This window comes from Xyrauchen texanus, chromosome 7 (assembly GCF_025860055.1).
Source record: "Xyrauchen texanus isolate HMW12.3.18 chromosome 7, RBS_HiC_50CHRs, whole genome shotgun sequence".
NCBI lineage: Eukaryota > Metazoa > Chordata > Actinopteri > Cypriniformes > Catostomidae > Xyrauchen > Xyrauchen texanus.
This window is the reverse complement of record NC_068282.1, coordinates 25,976,255-25,997,578: the sequence shown is the minus strand read 5'-3', so window position 1 is coordinate 25,997,578 and position 21,324 is coordinate 25,976,255. Positions and strand designations below refer to the sequence as shown.

General features: G+C 37.2%; 1 protein-coding gene across 1 annotated transcript; it reads right to left on the bottom strand.

Moving 5' to 3' along the window:
* Positions 1–1,710: 1,710 nt before the first annotated feature.
* Positions 1,711–20,680, bottom strand: tomm70a (translocase of outer mitochondrial membrane 70 homolog A (S. cerevisiae)). The gene is made up of 12 exons (XM_052130974.1): positions 20,271–20,680; positions 16,353–16,526; positions 16,122–16,248; positions 13,143–13,252; positions 12,882–13,030; positions 9,139–9,346; positions 4,000–4,134; positions 3,582–3,689; positions 3,305–3,421; positions 3,098–3,195; positions 2,878–3,000; positions 1,711–2,674 (listed from the first exon to the last, which is right to left on the bottom strand). The coding sequence occupies exons 1-12, from the start codon at positions 20,505–20,507 to the stop codon at positions 2,521–2,523; spliced, it is 1,740 nt and encodes a 579-aa protein (XP_051986934.1). The 5' UTR covers positions 20,508–20,680; the 3' UTR covers positions 1,711–2,520.
* Positions 20,681–21,324: the final 644 nt, after the last annotated feature.

The window sequence follows — 21,324 nt, the reverse complement described above, 5'->3', positions numbered from 1 at the left end:
TCTCTTTCACTTTCAGAATCAGATGTGAAAGTGAAACACGACATGTGGCTTTCAGATGTAAAAGTGAAGATTTAAAGTAAAAAAAAAAAAAAGGACTTACATTTTTATCCGTTTCTCAGTTACACCTGTTCTATCGCTTCTGAAGATAAGAATATAACCATTGGAGTCATATGGATTACGTTTATGGGATTTTCAGAAATACAAAGGTCTGATCACCATTCACTTCCATTGTATGGACCTACAGAGCTGAACTGTTCTCCTAAAATTCTTCCTTTTTTTTTCTACAGAAGAAAGTAAGTCACACACATCCAGAATGTCATGACAGTGAGTAAATTATGAGAGAATTTACATTTTTGGGTGAAATATTCCTTTATTTTTGAATGTTTCTGTAAAGGAAAGCATTTTAAAGTCATCCCTTATGAAAATGATCCATGGTTTTACTGCAACACGCAGTGTAGACACAGTGACACTTGTTGCCACAAGGGTCTCTGATCATCCAATTTATTATAACTTGAATAGTAAATAATTTGACACTTAAATAATGACACCATTAAATAAAACAACCACAAATAAAACTGATCTGTATTAAAACATGAAACAAAGTTAGCGTTATGAATAATTGACATCAATTCTCTTTATTTAAGGTTATAATACATTATCACACAGTACACATTACCAACATCACATTACATCTCTCTTGTTTTGTTTTTTTACTCGAGGCATCTTTTTGCAGTTACTTTCATTAACAGATCAAACACAACAAATTCATTTATAAATTCTAGATGATGGTACCAATTCGCCTGCAGTGTAAAGTTAATTTGAAAACAGCCATTCTAATTATTACGGGTTACTAGGCAGATCTTAAAACATGCAGCAGTCTGGAATGACTTTTATTTACGTTATAAAATAAACTTAAAAGCATGTGAATGATAGAAATTATTTTGATTTTGTGTTTGGAAGATGTCTGTATGAATAATGTTAGGGAAGACGTCTTGGTTACAATGACAAGGAGAAAATGTTTTTTCTTTTAACTTTTTTGTTTTTAAATCAGCAAGAAAAAAACACCATTCTTGCAAACTGATTAACCAAATGAAATAAAATGATTAAATATGAACAGCCAAGTTTTCACAGTAAATTTGGATTCTGTGTGCTATATTTAAGGGCATGCAACTTCTTACAATTAGCTCATGTTCTCAAGACAAGGCTTTATAAATGAATGTGGTTTTTGGAAGAAAAAAAGTCTAGGAGAGTTGATGACAGTTGCACTTTTGTTGTTTGATGTAAAAATTTATGATCTATTCTTTCCAAGTAGCCCAAAATATCCCTCCATATGATTTTATTCCACAGAGCAAATAAACAAATAAAATCAGATATGCACAGTTTGAAAAATTAGAGGAATATAATTTGTGTGAAACAACGCTTTAGGTTAAAAGGTTAATGTATTTTATTTTTGCACGAACATGCAACATTACGTTGACACAGCTAAGCTTTCCTTTTCATTTTAGTGCCTCGGTATTAAAAGTAAGGTTCTTTCACTTGGAATTAAAATTCTTGTACATGGCTTAAAGTAGGGCTAAATTACTTTGATTATAGTTTCCCTTATGCTAAAAAATAATCAGCCAATTCTGTCATCAAAATTATAATTTTCTCTACATTTAGCAGGCTTAATAACATCTGTGTTACTGTATAATACACCCCACCCCACCACCTCCACCTCCACCTCCATTTAAACTATGTAAACTAACACCAAAATGAATCACTGTGTGGTCTGATTTCATAAACTTTAGATTGATATAACTCAATTCTTATAAACAGTGTCATCAACAGCAGTGAAACATTAAGAACAGAATGATTTATTACACAAACACATGTCAACTAAAATTTTAATCCTGCATTTCCCATACAACAATAACAAAAATAGATTGCTAGCATATGACAGTGAAGGACAAAACTTCTTCACATTACAGCATTAAACCATGAATCCATAATGCAGTCCCTGCTGATGGTGTTCATGGACTTAACTTACGGAATCTGGTGTCTTGAGAGCAAAAAAATAATAATTAAAAAAAATCAAGTAAAATTACTGAACATAGACTTTTGTCCATTGCTGATAGTAAATTAAATCAAAGATTCACATTTGTCACACCACATGGCAAGGGAGACAGAAAATAAGCAAATGAGTACTGCTCATAAGTTGTAAGACAGTCTGGACCATACTTAAAGATGTGGACTAATCCACTTACGATTTGACATCCAAAAGAGCAGCCATCAGTCTCTTTCACTCACTCGCTTTTCTTTCTCTCTCAATCTTTTTTAATTTTGCTGCTCCACACTCCACTCCCCCATGCTTTTCTGTGCCACTTTCCAGTCCTCCAATCAAAAATGGTGTAAACATATGGCAGCAGATCCTGTTTGGCCTTCCTTTTAATTGATAATGGAGTTAAAAAAAAATATATCATGTTTGGGTAATGGGATGTGTACTCTGGCCCGGCAGTAGAATGTGATGGAAGGAACCAAGAGTTATAGTGTGGGAGGCTTGAGCCCATACTTCTTTGCTACCTCAGTCTGGGCATAAGCAGCATCACACAGAGAGTAGAGATGAGCCATCTCCATCTCTGACTTGGCCAAGTTGATGGCCTTGTTGAACATGTCTATAGCTTTGTCCAGGTTGCCTCTGTGGGAGACAATTCAAATAGCAGTTTTGTCAAAAAGCGCACTTCCAAAAATCTTTTTCCCCAAGCAAACACAATCTGGTTTTAAATAACCACCACATGAAACGTTTTAACTTGATGCTTTACACAGCAGGAATTAAGCAAACAGTGCAATTATTCAGTACACAAAATATTTTATTTTTTAATTTTATTGGCAGTCACAAACCTTTGGACTTCAATGGTTCCCATAGTTTCATAAGCAAAGTCGCATTTGTTGTCAATTTCAATGGCTTTGCTAATGAGGTCGAGGCCCATTTCAAGATCCTGTTTCCACTGGAGCTGCAATAGACTTTATAGAGAAACAAACACAGAACTGATTAGAAATGTATTTTTCTAAATCTTTTAATTGATTAGGATAGGATTCAATAAATATTCAAAGAACTAACCCTTTGTGGACATATGTTGTTGCGTTGTCAGGCTCTAGTTCAATACACTTGTCATACATATCATCCGCCTTACCAAACTGTTGCTGGTCAGTTAGTGCCTACAAAAGATACAAAAAAAAAATAAAAAATGAAGATATATATGATGCAAAGATGAGTCAAACATTAAAAACTTCAAAGACTTCTAAATTCCATCAAGGTGAGCAATACCTGTGCATACAAAGCAAAGCCCTCTGCACACTTTGGAAACCTCCTAATGACATCCTCAAAACCATCCATGGCTTTCTGAACCTGGGATGGGTTGTTTCCAGTGTAGGCCTGTCGGTACTACAAGAAAAAATGATAAATGGAGGTCACATCCATGTTTACAAAAAATTTAATTCAGAATTGCTCACAATAAGAACATCTCTGAAGCAACATGGAAAAAGTTGAACAGTGCCAATGCAAAAATGTTAATGTGCACACAGAACCCTCTGTTGTTACTCACCAGTGCAAAGCACTTCTGGGCCTGAGCAAGTGCAGAGTCTGGTCGAAGCTTTATACACTCATCAAAATCTCCCACAGCTTCCTCTACCTGATCCAGCAGAATTTTCAACTGAGGAATGAATGTATTCGGTTATCAAGACACTCAAAGTAGGACTTTCTTTGTAACTTTCATAGTTGAGGAATGTTGAAGAAAGAACATCTTAAGGTTTATGTGTTGGTAAGAGTTGCATTACTACTGAACTTCATCGAAAGAAATGTTACAATCCAATAAATGGATCAAAGATTGCTCAGAAACATGTAGAATTCTTAGACGTAAAAAGGTATCTTATATCCTCAGTATCATGAACATTCTAAAAGGGATTTATTTTGACCAATTTCTTTAGGTGAAAATGTGAAAGTGTGTAAAGCTTTCATGGTACCTGTCCCCTGTGGTGGTAGACGTCTGCATTACGGAGGTCGATCTCAGCTGCCATATTAAAGTCCTGTGTGGAGAGCTGGGGTTGCTGCTGTTGCATGTACATGCTTCCACGTTTAATGAGTGCATTAGCACGCAGCTGAAACATATCAAGAAAGATGCATATTAGGGCTGAGCGATATATCGATATATATTGTGGTGACGATATAGTGTCAATTGATAAAGATGACCATATCGTGTATATTGCGATATTTAAATATACAGTACATGAGTGTGGCTTGTGCATTTATCAGTAGGCAGGGCTTCACCTGAAGAATTTTAAAAGACATGGACAGGGTTTTCCGCACAATTGAAAATTTAAATGAAATCCAAAGAAATGCCATCTCTGGAGCAAGCGAGTGAGTCCAGGTTTACAGATATTTGTGCTCCAGAGAAAAGGCAGCACAGAGTGGAGTCACTCGCGCTACTCAAAATTGTGACGCAGACCACAAAACTTACATTTGAAGCTTGATTATTTTATTACCTTAAAGTGCTTTGGAGGTCAGACATCTCAAATGGCTAGACAGTCCATCCTTCTAACCAACAGCTACAACATTGCCAGAATAGAGTTTTTAAACTAAACATCATTGCCCTTAATACAATTCAGTTTGAATGATGTTGGACGTTAGGAAAGAAACTGTCCATGCTTGCCTTCAGATATTCATATTCATATAATACATACAGTGTGCACGCACACGTTTGGAATAATGTAAAGATTTTGCTGTTTCGAAAGGAAATTGCCATTCAACTGATCACAAAGTACAGTCAGGACTAGAGATGCACTGATTGAAATTTTCTTGCCCGATTTCGATTTCCGATTTTTGTGTGACCTGCCGATACCGATTTTTTCCGATTTTCTTTCGAAGAACTATTATTGACCACATATACAAACAAAATCTACCTTTCTTCAATGCTAAATTTTATTTTCATAATAAAATACATGATTAAACATTACAATTTCCCCCAAACTGCACTAAGTTACAGGATCTTCTCTCACTTAAACAACTCTCAAAATAAAGTGCTCTGTGACTGGAAAGAGGTACAAATAACAATTATCTGCAAATGAGTTGCTTTATATAACAGATGTCATTTCTCACTATTTTTATAAATGGACCTTTTTCTCTTTATTACTCGTCTAACAAAACAATTCCAAAGATCAACTTAAGTTAGATGTACAAATATCAGTTCTAAAACTGAGCACTGCTTCGGAAACGGCTTGTAACCATATCCGTTAACACTCCCGTTTTTCCCGGGAGTCTCCCGTTTTGTTATTTCTCCCAAAAAAACTCCTGTAATTTGTATGGCCCAAACCACGTTATATGAATAATCACATCAATATATTATTCCAAGGTGGTCAAGTTGCCAGATCTTGAATGAGACGCATCCTACTCACACAATCGACACATCATACAAATTACAAATCATTTGTGACCTCAGCCTGGCAACCAACAACCCATTTGCGCTGTTGATATCTGCGCAGGCAGCAGACGCGGGATGTTAAATCAAGCATCACTGGTAGATGGGAGAGGAAGACTCAGCTGGTGCTTCGGTGAAAAAAACAAAATATACATGTACATTTAACAACAGCTGGATGGAAGAATTGAATTTCATATCCCGAAGCCATACCGACAATGCCCATTTGCAATGTGTGTCGCACTGATTTTAATATCAGACACGGTGGGAAAAATTACGTTACTCAGCACATTAAATCACAACGGCACAATTTGTATAGCATTTAGCCTGCCTCTGCCATCCAGCACCCCACTTCCCCTCTCCCGGATTTGTTTACCCAAATGTTGACAGATAACAGGCTGCGTGTGTGACATGACACGAGATTAAACAACTCGGGCAACGCGACGTCGGAAAGTACCTCCTACTCTGTATCGAGGAAATTTATCTGATTTCTGAAGCCTCTGTCCTCAACTATGGAGAACAGCTGGTCATCCAGGGCCATGAATTCCATCATTTTCCTCGTAATTGCTTTGGTATTTTCGCTGCTCATTCCAAGGAATGATAGGAGAGGCTGCTGACTTGTGACTGGCTCTGACTAGCTTTAGCCGCTTTCCATTTTTAGCTTCTTTTTTAAAATGGGCATTTTCAGCTGGGTGATGGTGTTATAAATGTCTAATTAGGTTTGTTGTTCTGAAGGTTATTGTGGTGGTTCCTTCACGGTTTACTTTGGCCTTACAATTATTACACATTTCAAACTTTATGTATTCTTCACTCACAGTGAAGATCTTCCACGCCAATGACATGTTTACATGCAGCTGTGACGTTATTGCCTGCGCCGCTGGCAACAAAATGGACCGGCTTGGAATCGGAAAGACGTGAGGCTGACCGGCCGGTTACCAGTCCGGGCCGAGCATGTGGAAAATCGGCTAATTCTGGTCCCTGGCCGGTCGATCGGTGCACCATCACCATTTGAAAAAAGTCATTTTAGATTCAATCACTCCAACATCTTATCCTTGAGTAATCATGCTAAATTGCTATTTTGGTACTAGAAAAATCACTTGCCATTATAGTGGAAAGCTATTTGGTTTGTTAAGTGAAGCTTAACTTTGGCAGCTCAAAGACAGAGTATGAAATAGACTGGTATGTCTTAAGGTCAATATTCAATCAAAAATGGCAAAAAGAAACTGCTTTCTCTAAAAACTTGTCAGTCAATCATTGTTTTGAGGCTATACAATGCCTGAAATTGCCAAAAAAAACTGAAGATTTCAGAAAAAGATGTGGAAGACCAGATGTACAACTAAACAAGAGGATAAGTACATCAGAGTCTCTAGTTTGAGAAAAAGATGTCTCAAATGTCCTCAGCTGACAGCTTCATTGAATTCTACCTGCTCAACACCAGTTTCATGTACAACAGTAAAGCGAAGACTCAGGGGTGCAGGCCTTATGGGAAGAAAAAGCCACATTTGAAACAGAAAATCTAAAAGAAAATGTCAAATGCAAATGACATTGGACAACAGATAATTGGAAAGGAGTGTTATGGATCTTAACCCCATTGAGCTTTTGTGGGATCGGCTAAACTGTGTGTGTGAGAAGTGCCCGACAAGACAGCAGCATCTATGGCAAGTGCTACAGGAAGCGTGGGGTGAAATGTTACCATGGGGTGAAATGTTACCAGAGTATCTGGACAAACTGACAGCTAGTATACCAAGAATCTGCAATGAGAACTCTTTGAAGTAGTTTAAGAAATTCGGATTTTTTTTTTTCAAATTGTAATAGTACGTTTTTAAGCTATTAATGTCCTGACTATACATTGTGATCAGCTGAATGCCACTTTGCTGAATAAAAGTATCAATTACTTTCAATAAGAGCAAAATCTCTACATTATTCTAAACTTATATATATATATATATATATATATATATATATATATTATATATATACTGCCGATTTAACACGTTAATTTAGTGCGATTAATTTTATAAAAAAATAACGTATTAAAAAAAATGTACGCAATTAAATCGCAATGCCCCCGGACTGTAATAAGGAAGATTCCTGAGAAAAGCAAGCTTGTAGTACCACTTTTTTACACTACAGGGCAGTAAGTGAAACTTCAGCTGTGTGGAAACGCGCAGTTTATACAGTGAACAAAACAACCATCCAGCAGCAGCACAACGCAAACATGCATTACATTCTTATGTTCAGAACACGGAGAGCAAATGCGAACTAAGGGATCTCAAGATGTGTTCTAAGTATTAAACTATATTTAACTTGACACAGTGACCTAAAACATTTATGTTTATGATGCAACGCACCAGAGACACTACACAAGCATGTCTGACGCAAGTGTACATTGACGTTTCCTTAAACAAGCCCTCATAATAAATCTCCAACTGATTGACAAATTCACTTGTGAAATGGATTGCTGTGAACTGTATGCCAATGATTGACTTATGTTCAATAATATGGTAGTAAACAATACATTGTATTCTAAAGCTGCTTTTTGTATTGTCTTATCAATGATTATCTCTTCTGCCACAAGAATGTAATGGATTTTAATTATCTGAAATATATATATATATATATATATATATAGGGATGTAATGGTTCTCGGTTAAAAAACAAATCTTACAGTTCGCCACCGACGGTTCAGCAAGCATTTGCACTGTGGTTCATCTCATTTTTAGCCACTGTGTCAAGTTAAGAGCTTCAGGTTTCAAAAATGCATGCCGAGACAGCTGCGTTCTGTATCAATTGTTGAACGGTGTCTATTTTTTGTTGTTTTTTGAACAGGTGTCACAAAGTTAACATTCTGAACAAGTTCAGGTTGCAAAGAGGTGACTTCAATTATTCCAGATTGTTCTGCAACAAGCAAATTTCAGCGCTTTATAAATGGCAATGTTTTTTTGCTTCTGCTCTAGTGTGCTGAGGGGCCGCCGTGCTTTGCATTTATTGTTAGTTAGGAATGTTGCCTACAATACTTACATAAAACACAGTGTCAGCTCTCAGAATATAAGATCCAGGTGAAAGTATAGTAAATACGACAGGAATACATTACTACTGTATACAAAAAATTCTCAAAGTAAAGCCAAATTGGGGTTATAAATACCCAACTGTTGGGTTTATAAGATTAATAAATAACTGAATTACAAAATGTTACTGGGTGAAAGCAGGTTTTGCACACCCTGTTCAAAAAAATTGCTTATTTGTTTATTACTGTATTGTGGAAAACATGCATTAATTATCTTTAAATAAATGTTATTTCATTAAACATTTTGAATGTACTTGTCTACAATTGTTGATAGGATGAATTTAAAATTATGATTTAAAATAAATTATGTAATATTTTTAAGCAAAATTATTCAAAAAGGGGCCCCAGCTTGGTTGGTTGCTTGGGGCCTCAGAAATCTTAAACCCGCCCCTGCATATAGCATAAATGCAGGTATTAAGTTAAATGTTGAGTTAGTAATTGGGGGGTGGGGCGCACACCAATAAAAATTAACCATGGTTTTATTCAGTAATACTGTTGTAGCCATACATTAACCATGGTTTTACTTAAGCAATAGTAAATTATTTTTGGTGAAATGTGCTAGTGTGATGATTTGAATGTGTAATACTGTTTTTTTGTTTTAACTCTTCATCTCAAATCTGTTACCTTGACATTGGCATCATTCATGTTGATGACACGGTCGAGGTCAGGCTGTGCAGCTGTAGCATTGCCAATCAGCAAGTAGAAGGTGGCTCTCAGCAGAAGAGCTTCAGCTGTGTACCTGCCTCCAGACTCAATCTCCTTTGTGCACTCGCTGATGATCTTATCGTAGTTCTCCTCCTCCATAAACTGCTTAGCCTTAAGGTAGCCTGAGCTGAGGAAACAGTGGTTCAATACTTCAGTCATTGAAAATTAAACAAATAATTGTTCTTGCATGTATTCATTTCGGAACTGCTTTTGATTCAAAGAGATGTATTAATGAGTAAAAATTAGAGCAGTTGAAATTAACATGTTAACACATGCACATCATTTAAAATGTTTTATGTGATTAATGCATTTACCAATTTTCACATTAGATTCAGACATTTTATTTAGCTCCATGTGAGTTCTGAACACTGGTTGGAATAGGGCGGAACCTTTGCGATGTGTCTGGGGAAATTACACTGATGTTCACACCACAAAAACACAAACAACAGCAATTCCATGTCAATGATCAAGTGATGTCGAAAGGATTACAGAACAAACCCAGATGAGTTTTATGATAAGCCGCATTCACATGTCCTGCTAGAGTGAATCATCAGCATTTTCCTGGCATCACATTGCGCCTTTGTCTTACCACACAATTCAGATTAAGGATCATTACATGGACAGTGGCAGTGCTAACAGCAAAACAAGATGTTCTCTACAAGCACTTCTCAAATTTTTTTTTTTAATTCTGGCTTCACGATTGCTTTAGCAAAGTGGATAGCCACAATTAATATTATGGAGGATTATGGAGTTTAAGTGATTTAATGTCCATTGCATTGATGCCATTTTAGTACATTCTGGTCTTTAGACTATCGAAATTATAAATTTATTTTACATGAGATTAAACATGATAAAATTTTTTAATTGCCTGACAGCACTATTAAAACGATTACCCATAATGAGCCAACACAAGATCCACATTTCAAAATTTCACAAGTTAACCAGAAGAGTACAACCTAGAACAGAAGTGCAAGCTCCGGTGACAAAATAGTGCAGAGCAGCTCACATGCGTGATTAATGCGAACCATTTGAATTCTACTTGAGAATTTTCTATTTTAAAGCGCTATGGAGCAATTCAAACATGTCAAATGGCTAAACAGCCCTGACATTCTGAACATAACAAGCTGCACTTCACCAGCATCAATACAAATTTACTGTTACTGTTGTTCAATGCAACTGATGTAGCCAAGAAAGAAAAAATAAGAAAAGAAAACACACACAGATAGCATATACTGTCCTATCGTGGGAATGGAAGAATTTTGGATTGAAAGACTTGCTTGACTGTTGTAGAGATGACAAATTGTCACTGTAGTGTTTACCTCAATCCACAAAGCAATAAGTTGTAATCGAACGATTGATGATCACATGTGACTATTTTTTTATATTATACATTTTTCTGTATTATTTTTAACTGTAGTAACTTATTTTGTTGTCTCGATTTGGATACTGGATTTGTCCTTTTCAGAGAGCTAAATAAAATTTTCAAAATATATTTTGGTTTGCATTTGTGAGATATTGAATGATTGTGAGATTAAAAGATTGTGTAAAATAGGCACATAATATCATAATAGATCACAGGCCCCTAAAGTTAATCAAAATTGCATCATGTTGTTACCCTTTCTTAAAGGCAGCAAATTTTACACCTTTAGTTTCATACAGGAAGTCAGCTTTTTTAAGATGGACATCTCTTTCATTAGGTAGGATAAACGGTGTAAAAATTAATATTCTCCCAAAATTTATTTACCTCTTTCAAGCTATTCCTCTGTTTCTACCCAAATCTTTCTTCAAGAACATAGACCAATTAATCTCCTCTTTTATATGGGCAGGAAAACCTCCTAGAGTTTCCAAAATTTTGGAAGGGCTTTCCTTGCCCAAATTTATGTATATTATTGGGTGGCAAATATTCAGAAATTGGTGTTCTGGGTACAGGCCTCCTCTTTGCCATGGTGCCACTTAGAAGCTAAGGGCTGCATTTCAACATCTCTCCCTGCTATGGTGTCCTCTTCTCTCACCTTGTCCCTTTCACATTACACAGATAACCCAATAGTATGCTCTTCTCTCAAAATATTCTTCCAATTTCAGCATCATTACCTCAGCATTAACCTTGGCTCCTATACGTAATAATCATCTTTTTCCTCCTCCCTTTTCAGATTCCGTATTCTCTTTAGATTTACACACACATTAAGGACACCCTGTATAAAATATATATTATATGCCCAATTCCCACTACTTAGTAGGTCCTCGTGGTGGTGCGATTACTCACCTCAATCTCGATGGTGGAGGACAAGTCCCAGTTGCCTCCGCTTCTGAGACACTCAATCTGCGCATCTTATCACATGGCTCACTGTGATGACACCGCAGAGACTCACAGCATGTGAGCTCATGCTACCCTCCACAATCCACACACAAAAATTGCCACGCACCCCAGCGAGAGCAAGAACCACTAATAGCGACCACAAAGGTTACCCCATGTGACTCTAACCTCCCAAGCAACCGGGCCAATTTAATTGCTTAGGAGACCTGGCTGGTGTCAAAAACAGCTAGAGGGAGGACAAAAGAATGGAACTGAACAGGTTTTGAGATATATTTAAAACAAATTGACAAATGCAACGCTCATGGTGGGACACTCATAATTCCATGCCGACTGGGGTGAGTCAGAGTAGTCCATTCACATCTGAGGATGTGAGAATGAGAAACTCCAGACTTCATGCTATCAAAAGTCTGGTTTGCAACACTAATCTGAAAATGCCAATAATTTAAATATAGGCAGAGGCTATATGCATTCAGTGCAAATAGTGTTAGATGCTATTTACACCCGGTGGAAATCGTGGCTGATACTATTTGCACCCTAATTATATACTAGCATACAGTACTGTGGCATCACTTCAGCATGTTTATTGGGTTTACTGGGAGTCCCACGGATACCCTACACAAAAACCTACCCCTAAACCTAACCCTAATGTTCCCTTACAAAAATTAACCATAGTTTTAATACAGTAACCATAATATCACCATGATATTTTTGTAGTTAAAATCATATAACAATGTTTAATTTTTGGTTAATATATTAGCACCATATTACTGTAGTAACACCATGGTTAATTGCATTGAAACTATGACTTCTGCCAAAAAACATGGTTATTACTATATTCCTATATTAAACCCATGGTTAATTTTACCTTTTAGCTTTCTCTCAACTCCCCGACCTTCACCATGACCAAATCAATGGGAAAATCAACATTAATATTATTTTTATTAATTATTATAAGTACTATTAAAAGAAAATATTAAGAGTGGAAACAGGAAACATGACAGGGAAAAAGTGGGACAAAAAGCGGATTAGAACCTGGGTCATCCGCTTGAAAAAAAGCACATCAAACTACACCACTGCAGCAAAAATAGAGCGCACAGTTTGTCTTCATATTCTGTTTTTCTATACTAGACTTTGAGTGCAAATAGCTGCGTGGCAGGTGCCATTTACACCTAGTGCAAATAGTCACTCCATTATAAACATCTGCAAATGAATCCGCCTTGTCGATATATTGGTTGACCACTAATCACATGGTTTAGTTACACTTAACAGGAAACTCTACCAACAAAAGCACAAACACATACAAATCTCATTGTGTTTATGGGCAAAATATAATTCCCTAGCCCTTCACCTTTCTGCAACCTCTGCGGCCTCGCCCTCCTTGTCTTTATCCTCATCCTTCTTTTCCCCCTTCTGTAGGGGCTGTGAGACGATGTCATCAGTGAAGGAGCTAAAGTATGACTTAATGAACTGAGGAGATGGCATAAGGGGCTCCCGGTTCTGAGAAAAGCAAGTGAGAGACAGCATAAGAGAAAGAAAAAAATAAAAGAAAGATGCAATAAATATAGTTTACATTGATGTCAAAGACCTGCTCTGTCTGTTGAATTCTCACCTTGTACTTCTCTTTGGCCTTCTCTTTTCCTAGCTGTTTCAGCACCTTGTCTGCCAGTAGCATGCTATGCTGGTTCTGGAAAGCCTCTAGAATACATACTGCCGTCACATCTAGAAAAAAAACAAAAAAAAGATTTAGACTGAAACCCCTGTTACCTCTCCAACAGAGCTTAGCATGTTAATGTCAGAGGAAAGCCTCATTGACATTTATTTTAATTAAACTATTAAATGGCAATAAATGACAACTTGAATAAATTGTTGATTTCAGCCATTATAACAGCAGGTTGTTGATAGGAAATCAACATCCTTAAAAAAAACAAAGTCTTCTTTGGGCATCAACATATTCAAATACAGTTCAAATGTTCATGTTCAAATTCAAATATGCAAATGATCTGTTAGGTCGGAAACGTCTTCAACCCAAGTTAAAAATTCTAAATATATAAATTAAGAATACCCTAAAGAATAGCAGCTGGGGGAGGTCACGTGACACCATGCGAGGAGCAGACATGTAAACGGCGAGCTCTGTGCACTTTGCTAGTTTTCTAAGTATTTTCATGTTATAATCCGGTGTGATTCAATTTACCCAGCTACATATTTGTTCTTTGAAGTAAATATGGCAAAGAAGTCAAAATCCTTGGGTTCTGGAGACATTAAAAGACACGTGCTTTATTATGGCTGCAAAATATCTACATGCCCACACAAAGGATGTCTTTTATAAAGTTGACGTACTGAGTAAGTCATGGTGTATTTTTTTTATGTGGCCTCAGAGTGAATAACACTCTAGGCCATCCAAAGAACCGGGACGCCTGTTTTGTTTCTTTTTTTGCTGGTTCAGCCTAGCGGAGGGAGTTTGTTTTGTGGAATAACGCTCCTTCAGGACAGTTGTTGATTAATCAGTTTGTTCTTTGTGCTTATGCCTCCTGTTGCTTGGAGTTTGTTTTTGCAGGACATTGGAATGATTATGTCATCTGCTACACTTATAAAGAGCCAGCTCACTGAACACTTGTTTGTCTGTCTGTGGAAACTAAACGGCTTTATATCAGCTGGAGTTTGTTTTGTCGAGGAACACCTCTTCGAGTCAGTTCTGTGAATGAATCTACATGTGGTTTGTTTTACAAAGTATTTTCTGTTATGAAATTTTGCCTCACAATATTTGTGCAGAAGCACCAGACTTAAGCAATCCGATGGCAAAGTTGTCACGAGGACTCTCGTAGGTGTACATGGACTATCTGAGTTTAGAGGTTAATGTAGGGTTAATGCGCACAGTTTTCTTTTTTCTGTTTGTTTTGTTCGGGGGTAAGTTTGGGGTATTGATTGTTGCACTAATGTTGGGATGTGGTCTGTATAATCTTGTTTTTAACACACAAATAATTTTTCTATTATATAAAAATGTAAAATGTTAATATGAGTGGGTAATCTTTCTCCATGTGGAATATGTATGGGTTGGGGCACCTCATAAAAAGAAGGAAGGTTATTTATTTTCTTAAGCGTAAGAAATGTGAAAGTGTTTCTTCAAGAAAAATTTGGGAAGCTACAGGGTGGGAATGTTTTCTTTAGTGCTGGCTCAAGTAAGAGCAGGGGAGTCATTACATTGATAAGTAAACATCTACAATTCAAACAGTCTCAAAACGATTCTTCCTAATTTATCTTTAATCTGTTGGTTTTAACAGACATTCAGGGGCAAAGGTTGATTTTGGCAAATATATACGGACCTAACGCTGATGATTAGGGCTTTTTTATAGATCTTGAAGGGATGTTACAAGCAGCTGGCACCCCTCATGATATAATATTGGGAGGAGACTTTAATCTATTGATGGAGCTTGATCATAGTGAAGCAAAAGTGTGTAAGCCCCATAGAACAACATTGACGCGTACACAGAATGTGTAAAAAATCTTGGTCTTGCAGATATTTGGTGATGTTTGAAACGATCTGGTAGGGAATATACTTTTTTTTTCATCACTCCATAAGATTTATCTACAATATATATATAATTTTTTTTATATCCAAGTCCCTCATTTCATCTGTTGTGGATTGCTCAATTGGAAACATCTTCATCTCAGATCACACCCTGGTGAGTTTAGAGATGCTTCCACATACAGAGAAAAGAAATCATATTTTTGGCACTTTAATGTATCCCTTTTGTAAATTCCTGATTTCCAACAAATGTTAAAGACTGAAATCAATGTTTTTATGGAGACAAACTAGTCCCCAGTTTCCTCTGTGGGTGTGGCTTGGGAAGAACTTAATCATACAGTATGCCTCATTCATCAAAAAATCCAAGCACGAGAACTTGTGGAGTTGGAAGGGAATTTTAAAAGTGCAGAGGCAGAGCTGAAGCGCTGAATGTCATCTGATGGCCTCAGATAATTGACCCGCTTGAAATACAGATATAATACTATTTTGTCGCAGAAAACTTAGTTTTGGTTATTCAGGACAAGACAGTCATACTTTGAGTCAGGGGACATAGCAGGGAAGCTTTTTGCTAGATATATAAAGCAAAGAGTCTTTTTCTACCATTCCCTCTGCCATTGATATGGGAAATTTTTACCTCGGCTTTAAAAGAGTTCTATCTTGATCTTTATAGTTCCACATCTTTGTCTACTGATGAAGATCAGAAAATTTGTGGAACCATTAGAACTCCCTAAATTGACGACTGAGCAAAAACATTTAAATTAACTCTTTATTCTGAGATAAAATTGGAGATGGACAAGGTAATTAAGGCCTTACCTACAGGCAATGCTCTGGGGACAGATGGTTTTGCCGCTTAATTTTTTAAATCTTAAGCTACAGAATTGGCTCCACATTTTTTTGACGTTTATACGGAATCATTCAAGAATGGAAAGCTTCCCCCAAACATGACACAAGCCCGAATCAGTCTGATTCTTAAAAAGGACAAAGATCCAAGGGTTACACAAAAAAAAAAAAAGAATAGCAGCTGGGAACAAGGCCAATTAAAATCAAACCAGCAATAACATTCACCTTCAAGGCACCCCTTCCTGTTATCCAGTTTTTCTAGTGCTTTGGCACGTCTGAAAAGGGCTTTCACATAGCGAGGATTCAGCTCCACTGCCTGAGAACAGTCTTGTATCACCTCTGTCCACTTCATCTAAATCACAAAAGAAAACAATAACAAAAAGCAATCATTCAGACATGTAATATTGTGTAGGTACGAATTGACACTCTACGAATGATCATGTGACTGAAACAAACCTGTTGCTCAAAGGCTGCAGCTCTATTCTGATAGAAGGTGGATAGATCCCCCTTCTGTTCTTTGGGGCACAAGCCGATGGCATCTGTGTAGCACTGGATCGCCTGCTCATATTTGCCAGCCTTGAAGTATTTGTTGCCCTTATTCTTAGAAGACTGTGCTCTGTCAAGGGGATTCTGGATGGACAGACACAGAATTATTTTAAATACATGTAAGATTGCATGATACGAACAAAATTAAATTCTTTGGCAGTTTTTCTAGGCTACAATAATACAGAATCTAAAACTACATTTAACATCTCTTATTAAATTCTGCATGTTTAAGGAGTTTACTGGCATAAGGGTTAGTAAATGATGAGAGATAATGGGTGAACTATCCCTTTAATACTATCCGTTAAACAATCAAAATCTCTGATTAAGACTCCTCCCCTCGTCTAGCCTTGTAGAAACCCCTCTTACAGTGAGCGGTCCATCTAATCCCCAAAGCTTACAAACTAAGAGGTGAGCCAAGTACTGAGAATGAAGTCTTAACTACATTACATGGTCCAAAAGGAGTATACATTTCCACATTGCAAAAAATATACGGACAGATGGAAGTAGGGGTGTGCGATATTGACAAATAATTATATCTCAATATTTTCTGGGATTTTGCCGATAATGATAAACAGACGATATTTTGCATCCTTCAAAAAAAAATTTGCTGAAGGCTTATATTGTACTAGCTCCTGCTTACAACATATTAATAGCATACCATGATAATACTGATTGTTGATATTATTAATCTAATCAATATATTGAAGGAAAAGAGATCTTTAATAGTTTAAACTGAATCATTCAAATAAGAATACAGAACACTGCTCTGATGAAAGGTTAACTGTGCAGCATAAAAGCAAGAAGCAAAACTATGACATTGTCATAAGTCACCAAATGCAAACTTCTTTCAAACACAGCACAAGAAAAAAAACAAAAAACAAAACAAGTATTGCATTTGTAAACAAAGTAAAGTAAAAGATGCAAAAAAAAAAAAAAAAAAGCCCAGGCAGTGTGTATCTTGGGTCTAAAGTCTTCAAAAGTTGTTTAAAACTCATCTCTCTCAACCACATGAATTGCCACCATGTGTTTTTAAATCAAGCATGGGTTGTGTGGTTGTTGGTGTTTGATGATCTTCTCCTCTCGCCGTTTCTTCGCTCATTTTTTTTTATTATTTTTTTTTATTGAACAAAACACAAATTAACAAAACGTAACAGCGTATACAAGCAAGGGACCAATGAAATCTTTGCTCATTTTTAACTTCTGTCATACACACCGCAATCTAATGTGCAACATCACAATCTGAATGCGCATGTGCAGTATATATACTACTTTGCTGCAGCACGCAGTGAATTCATGGACTCTTCATACGGCTTTTTGATTGGTTTTTGAAAATGGGTGATATACTCAAAAATGTGATTTCGCATATCATTAAAACAACAATTGCGATATTTTCGTAGACGATATATCGTACGCCCCTAGATGGAAGTACAATAATTCAGTGAAAAAAACAAAGCTACAATGTTGCAATGCCATGTATGCTGCTTTAATTAGGTGCTGTTCAACGTTTACAGGTGCATCTAAAAAAAATAGAATATCGTGGAAAAGTATTTTTTTTCTCCCGCAATTTAATTCAAAAGTTGAGCTTTTATATATTCTAGATTCATTACACATAAAGTGAAATATTTCAAGCCTTTTTGTTGTAATCTTGATGATAATGGCTTACAGCTCATGGAAATCAAAATTCAGTTTCTTAAAATATTAGAATAAAGAATAAAGTATGTTAATTTATGCACTCAATACATGGTCGGAGCTCCTTTTGCATGAATTACTGCAAATAATTATTGCTCAGTGGTCCAAATCCTCTTTTCAGATGAAAAAACATTTAGCATTTAATTTGGAAATCAAGGTCCCAGAGTCTGGAGGAAGAGTGGAGAGGCACAGAATCCAAGTTGCTTGAAGTCCAGTGTGAAGTTTCCACAGTTAGTGATGATTTGGGGTGCCATGTCATCTGCTGTTGTTGGTCCACTGTGTTTTCTCAAGTCGAGAGTCAATGTAGCCGTCTACCAGGATATTTTAGAGCACTTCATGCTTCCATCTGCTGACAAGCTTTATAGAGATGCTGACTTCCTTTTCCAGCAGGACTTGGCACCTGCCCACAGTGCCAAAACTACTAGTAACTAGTTTGCGGACCATGCTGTGCTTGATTGGCCAGCCAACTTGCCTGACCTGAACCCCATAGAGAATCTATGGGGTATTGTCAAGAGGAAAATGAGAGACACCAGACTCAACAATACAGACGAGCTGAAGGCTGTTATCAAAGCAACCTGGGCTTCCATAACACCTCAGTAGTGCAACAGGCTGATTTCCTCCATGCCACGCCGCATTGATGCAGTAATTTGTGCAAAAGGAGCCCCAACCAAGTATTTTGTGCATAAATTAACATACTTTTCAGAAGGTCGAAATTTCTGTATTATAAATTCTTTATTCTAATATTTTGAGATACTGGATTTTTGATTTCCATGAGCTGTAAGCCGTAATCATCAAGATTACAACAAAAAAGGCTCAAAATATTTCACAATATGTATAATGATTATGTATAATGAATCTATAATATATGCAAGTTCCACTTCCGTACTTAAAATCACGACTTTTCCACGATATTCTAATTTTTGGAGATGCACGTGTATTATTACCTCAACACCTCTATAACATGATGAGTGTACAAAAGTACTATACAGTTGTCTCAGCACATTTCTAACCATACTAATAACATAAACAGAATTCAACCATATCAGATGAATAAAAACAAAATAAAGCTAAAATGCACACCTTATAGCGGACGTCGAACGTATGCCTTATACTAAAATAATCTATTATTCTGATAAACATTGGACTAATTTAAATTGAATGCTTTAAACATCTCTGAACTTTGGACATGATCCCCAACATAATTGAGATTTTACATTTTTATTTAAATATGGTATTTGTTTTAAAGTGTGTGAATTGCATTTTATATTGCACATTGAAATTAATGTTATTTACAATGCTTGTTTTTTTTGTAAGTTGCACATTGTTTACATATACTGAATTTATACCATTCGAGTAATTGTCCCAAGTATGTAATACAGCTTTACCTTCATCAATTGCCAGAATCTTTCTTTGGAATATAATGAGGTCCCTTCAAACAGTATACTGTCCTGGATCTCGCATCACATTGGAAACCACATGGGTATGGACCCAACTAACGCACACAAGTGTAAAAGTGGTCAGATGCATCTTACTGTATGCACTTCATGTTTGATTGATTAGCGGGGAACTGAAACAATACCATACACTTGCACTATATATGTACATGTACTATACTTTGCATGCTTAACGCTGCAATTTGCATATTCACAAAGTCTCATTCAAACTACGTTGTGGTTTAGAGACACGCTGCCGTTAAACTAGACGAGACACTGTAGACAAAGTGAGCACTAAGCACGTTATGAATGTAAGAGATAAAAGGGATAAGCAACACGGAGTAGTATAGCATGTGCATTTGCCTCTCAACCTGACAGCAATGACTGACTCCGCCCCGTCTTTACAGAAGATTCGGGAGAATAAGGCAATAAGAAAAATATACACTGCATTAGAAAGAGTTATAAAACAGAAATTACTTTAAATTCCTAATAGTCAGCATAGATTTATGATTGCAAATGTGGAATTGCAGCTCATATTTGAAAGCTAACAGGCTAATGCACTTTCGCTAACACCCCAAGGCTAGTTTGACAACCCGTGTCCTTGACTAGGTGTGCTGTCATTTTAAACATTTACGTACAACAATGATGGGTCCAAATTAATAAATGTTAAGGAATGGGAGTATGGCTTTATAAATTGGATCATTACCATATTTTCCAGCTCTGGGTTGGTCGCACCGTGCTGGCCCTGAACGGGGCTAGCGCTTCCTTCAGGAGTTTTCCTCTCTCCATTCCGTTTCCCTTGCTTGTCCTTGCCACGGTTTCGGTTCCAGAGGTACACAGCTCCGACGCCGAGGACAATTGGAGTCCCTACGAGGAGTGCCAGCTGCCAGCGGGGTAGTCCACTCCCGGACTGTGGCTCTACGGACTTCGACGCAGCCATCATCCAACACCACGCAGCAGCAGCAGCAGCGCCCAGCTCACGCACAAGCTACCACACGAGCGTGCACACGCAACCAAGAGAGAGGTCACTGCTCTGAAAAGTATTTTTTTCCCGCCTCCTGCGTTCGGATTGGCTACTAAGTGCTACTTTCAAGCTGTCTGCGATTGGGCAGCTGAAAAGTCGTTCATATATCCTTGGTAACAAGAGTAAACGTATCGGTTACGTAACACTGGTGCTCTGAGAGGAAGGGGACGAGACATTGCGTTTGCCAACTCATGTGGGGAGTGTCCTTCCACACGACCTGGTTGAAACCTCTCTAAAATAACGCCAATATTCTAAAATTGGCTATGGTTGAGTCCTGCCTTTAGGTGCGTACACACTGCCAGCGACTTTGTCGCTGCAGGTCGCCAGTGGCTGGCGGTGAATTCGCTAGTGGGTGTTCCCACTACTGGTTGCCTAGTAACGTTTATAAATGACATTCACGGATGTCATTCCATTGCTCTTGACAGCAAATCTCTTTTCTTGACACTAAAAACAAACATTTTGGAGGGAAAAGACTAAATATAAATAGAATCAGTACATAAAATGCTTTATATCAAAGATGAATGAAACAAGGCGTGCTGTTTGCCATAGCGGCTCTTTATCTGCGGGGAAAATGCAAATGCCGGTCTGTCTGGGTCCATAAAATCCCTGCGATCTCAGATACACCTTTCCACACAGTATTTTTCTTAAAAATGTCCTTGTACATGGGAAGAGACATATCATAGAGCACTGGAACATTTCTAACCAGCAGGAATTAGCCTTTCATCCATCTTTCCGT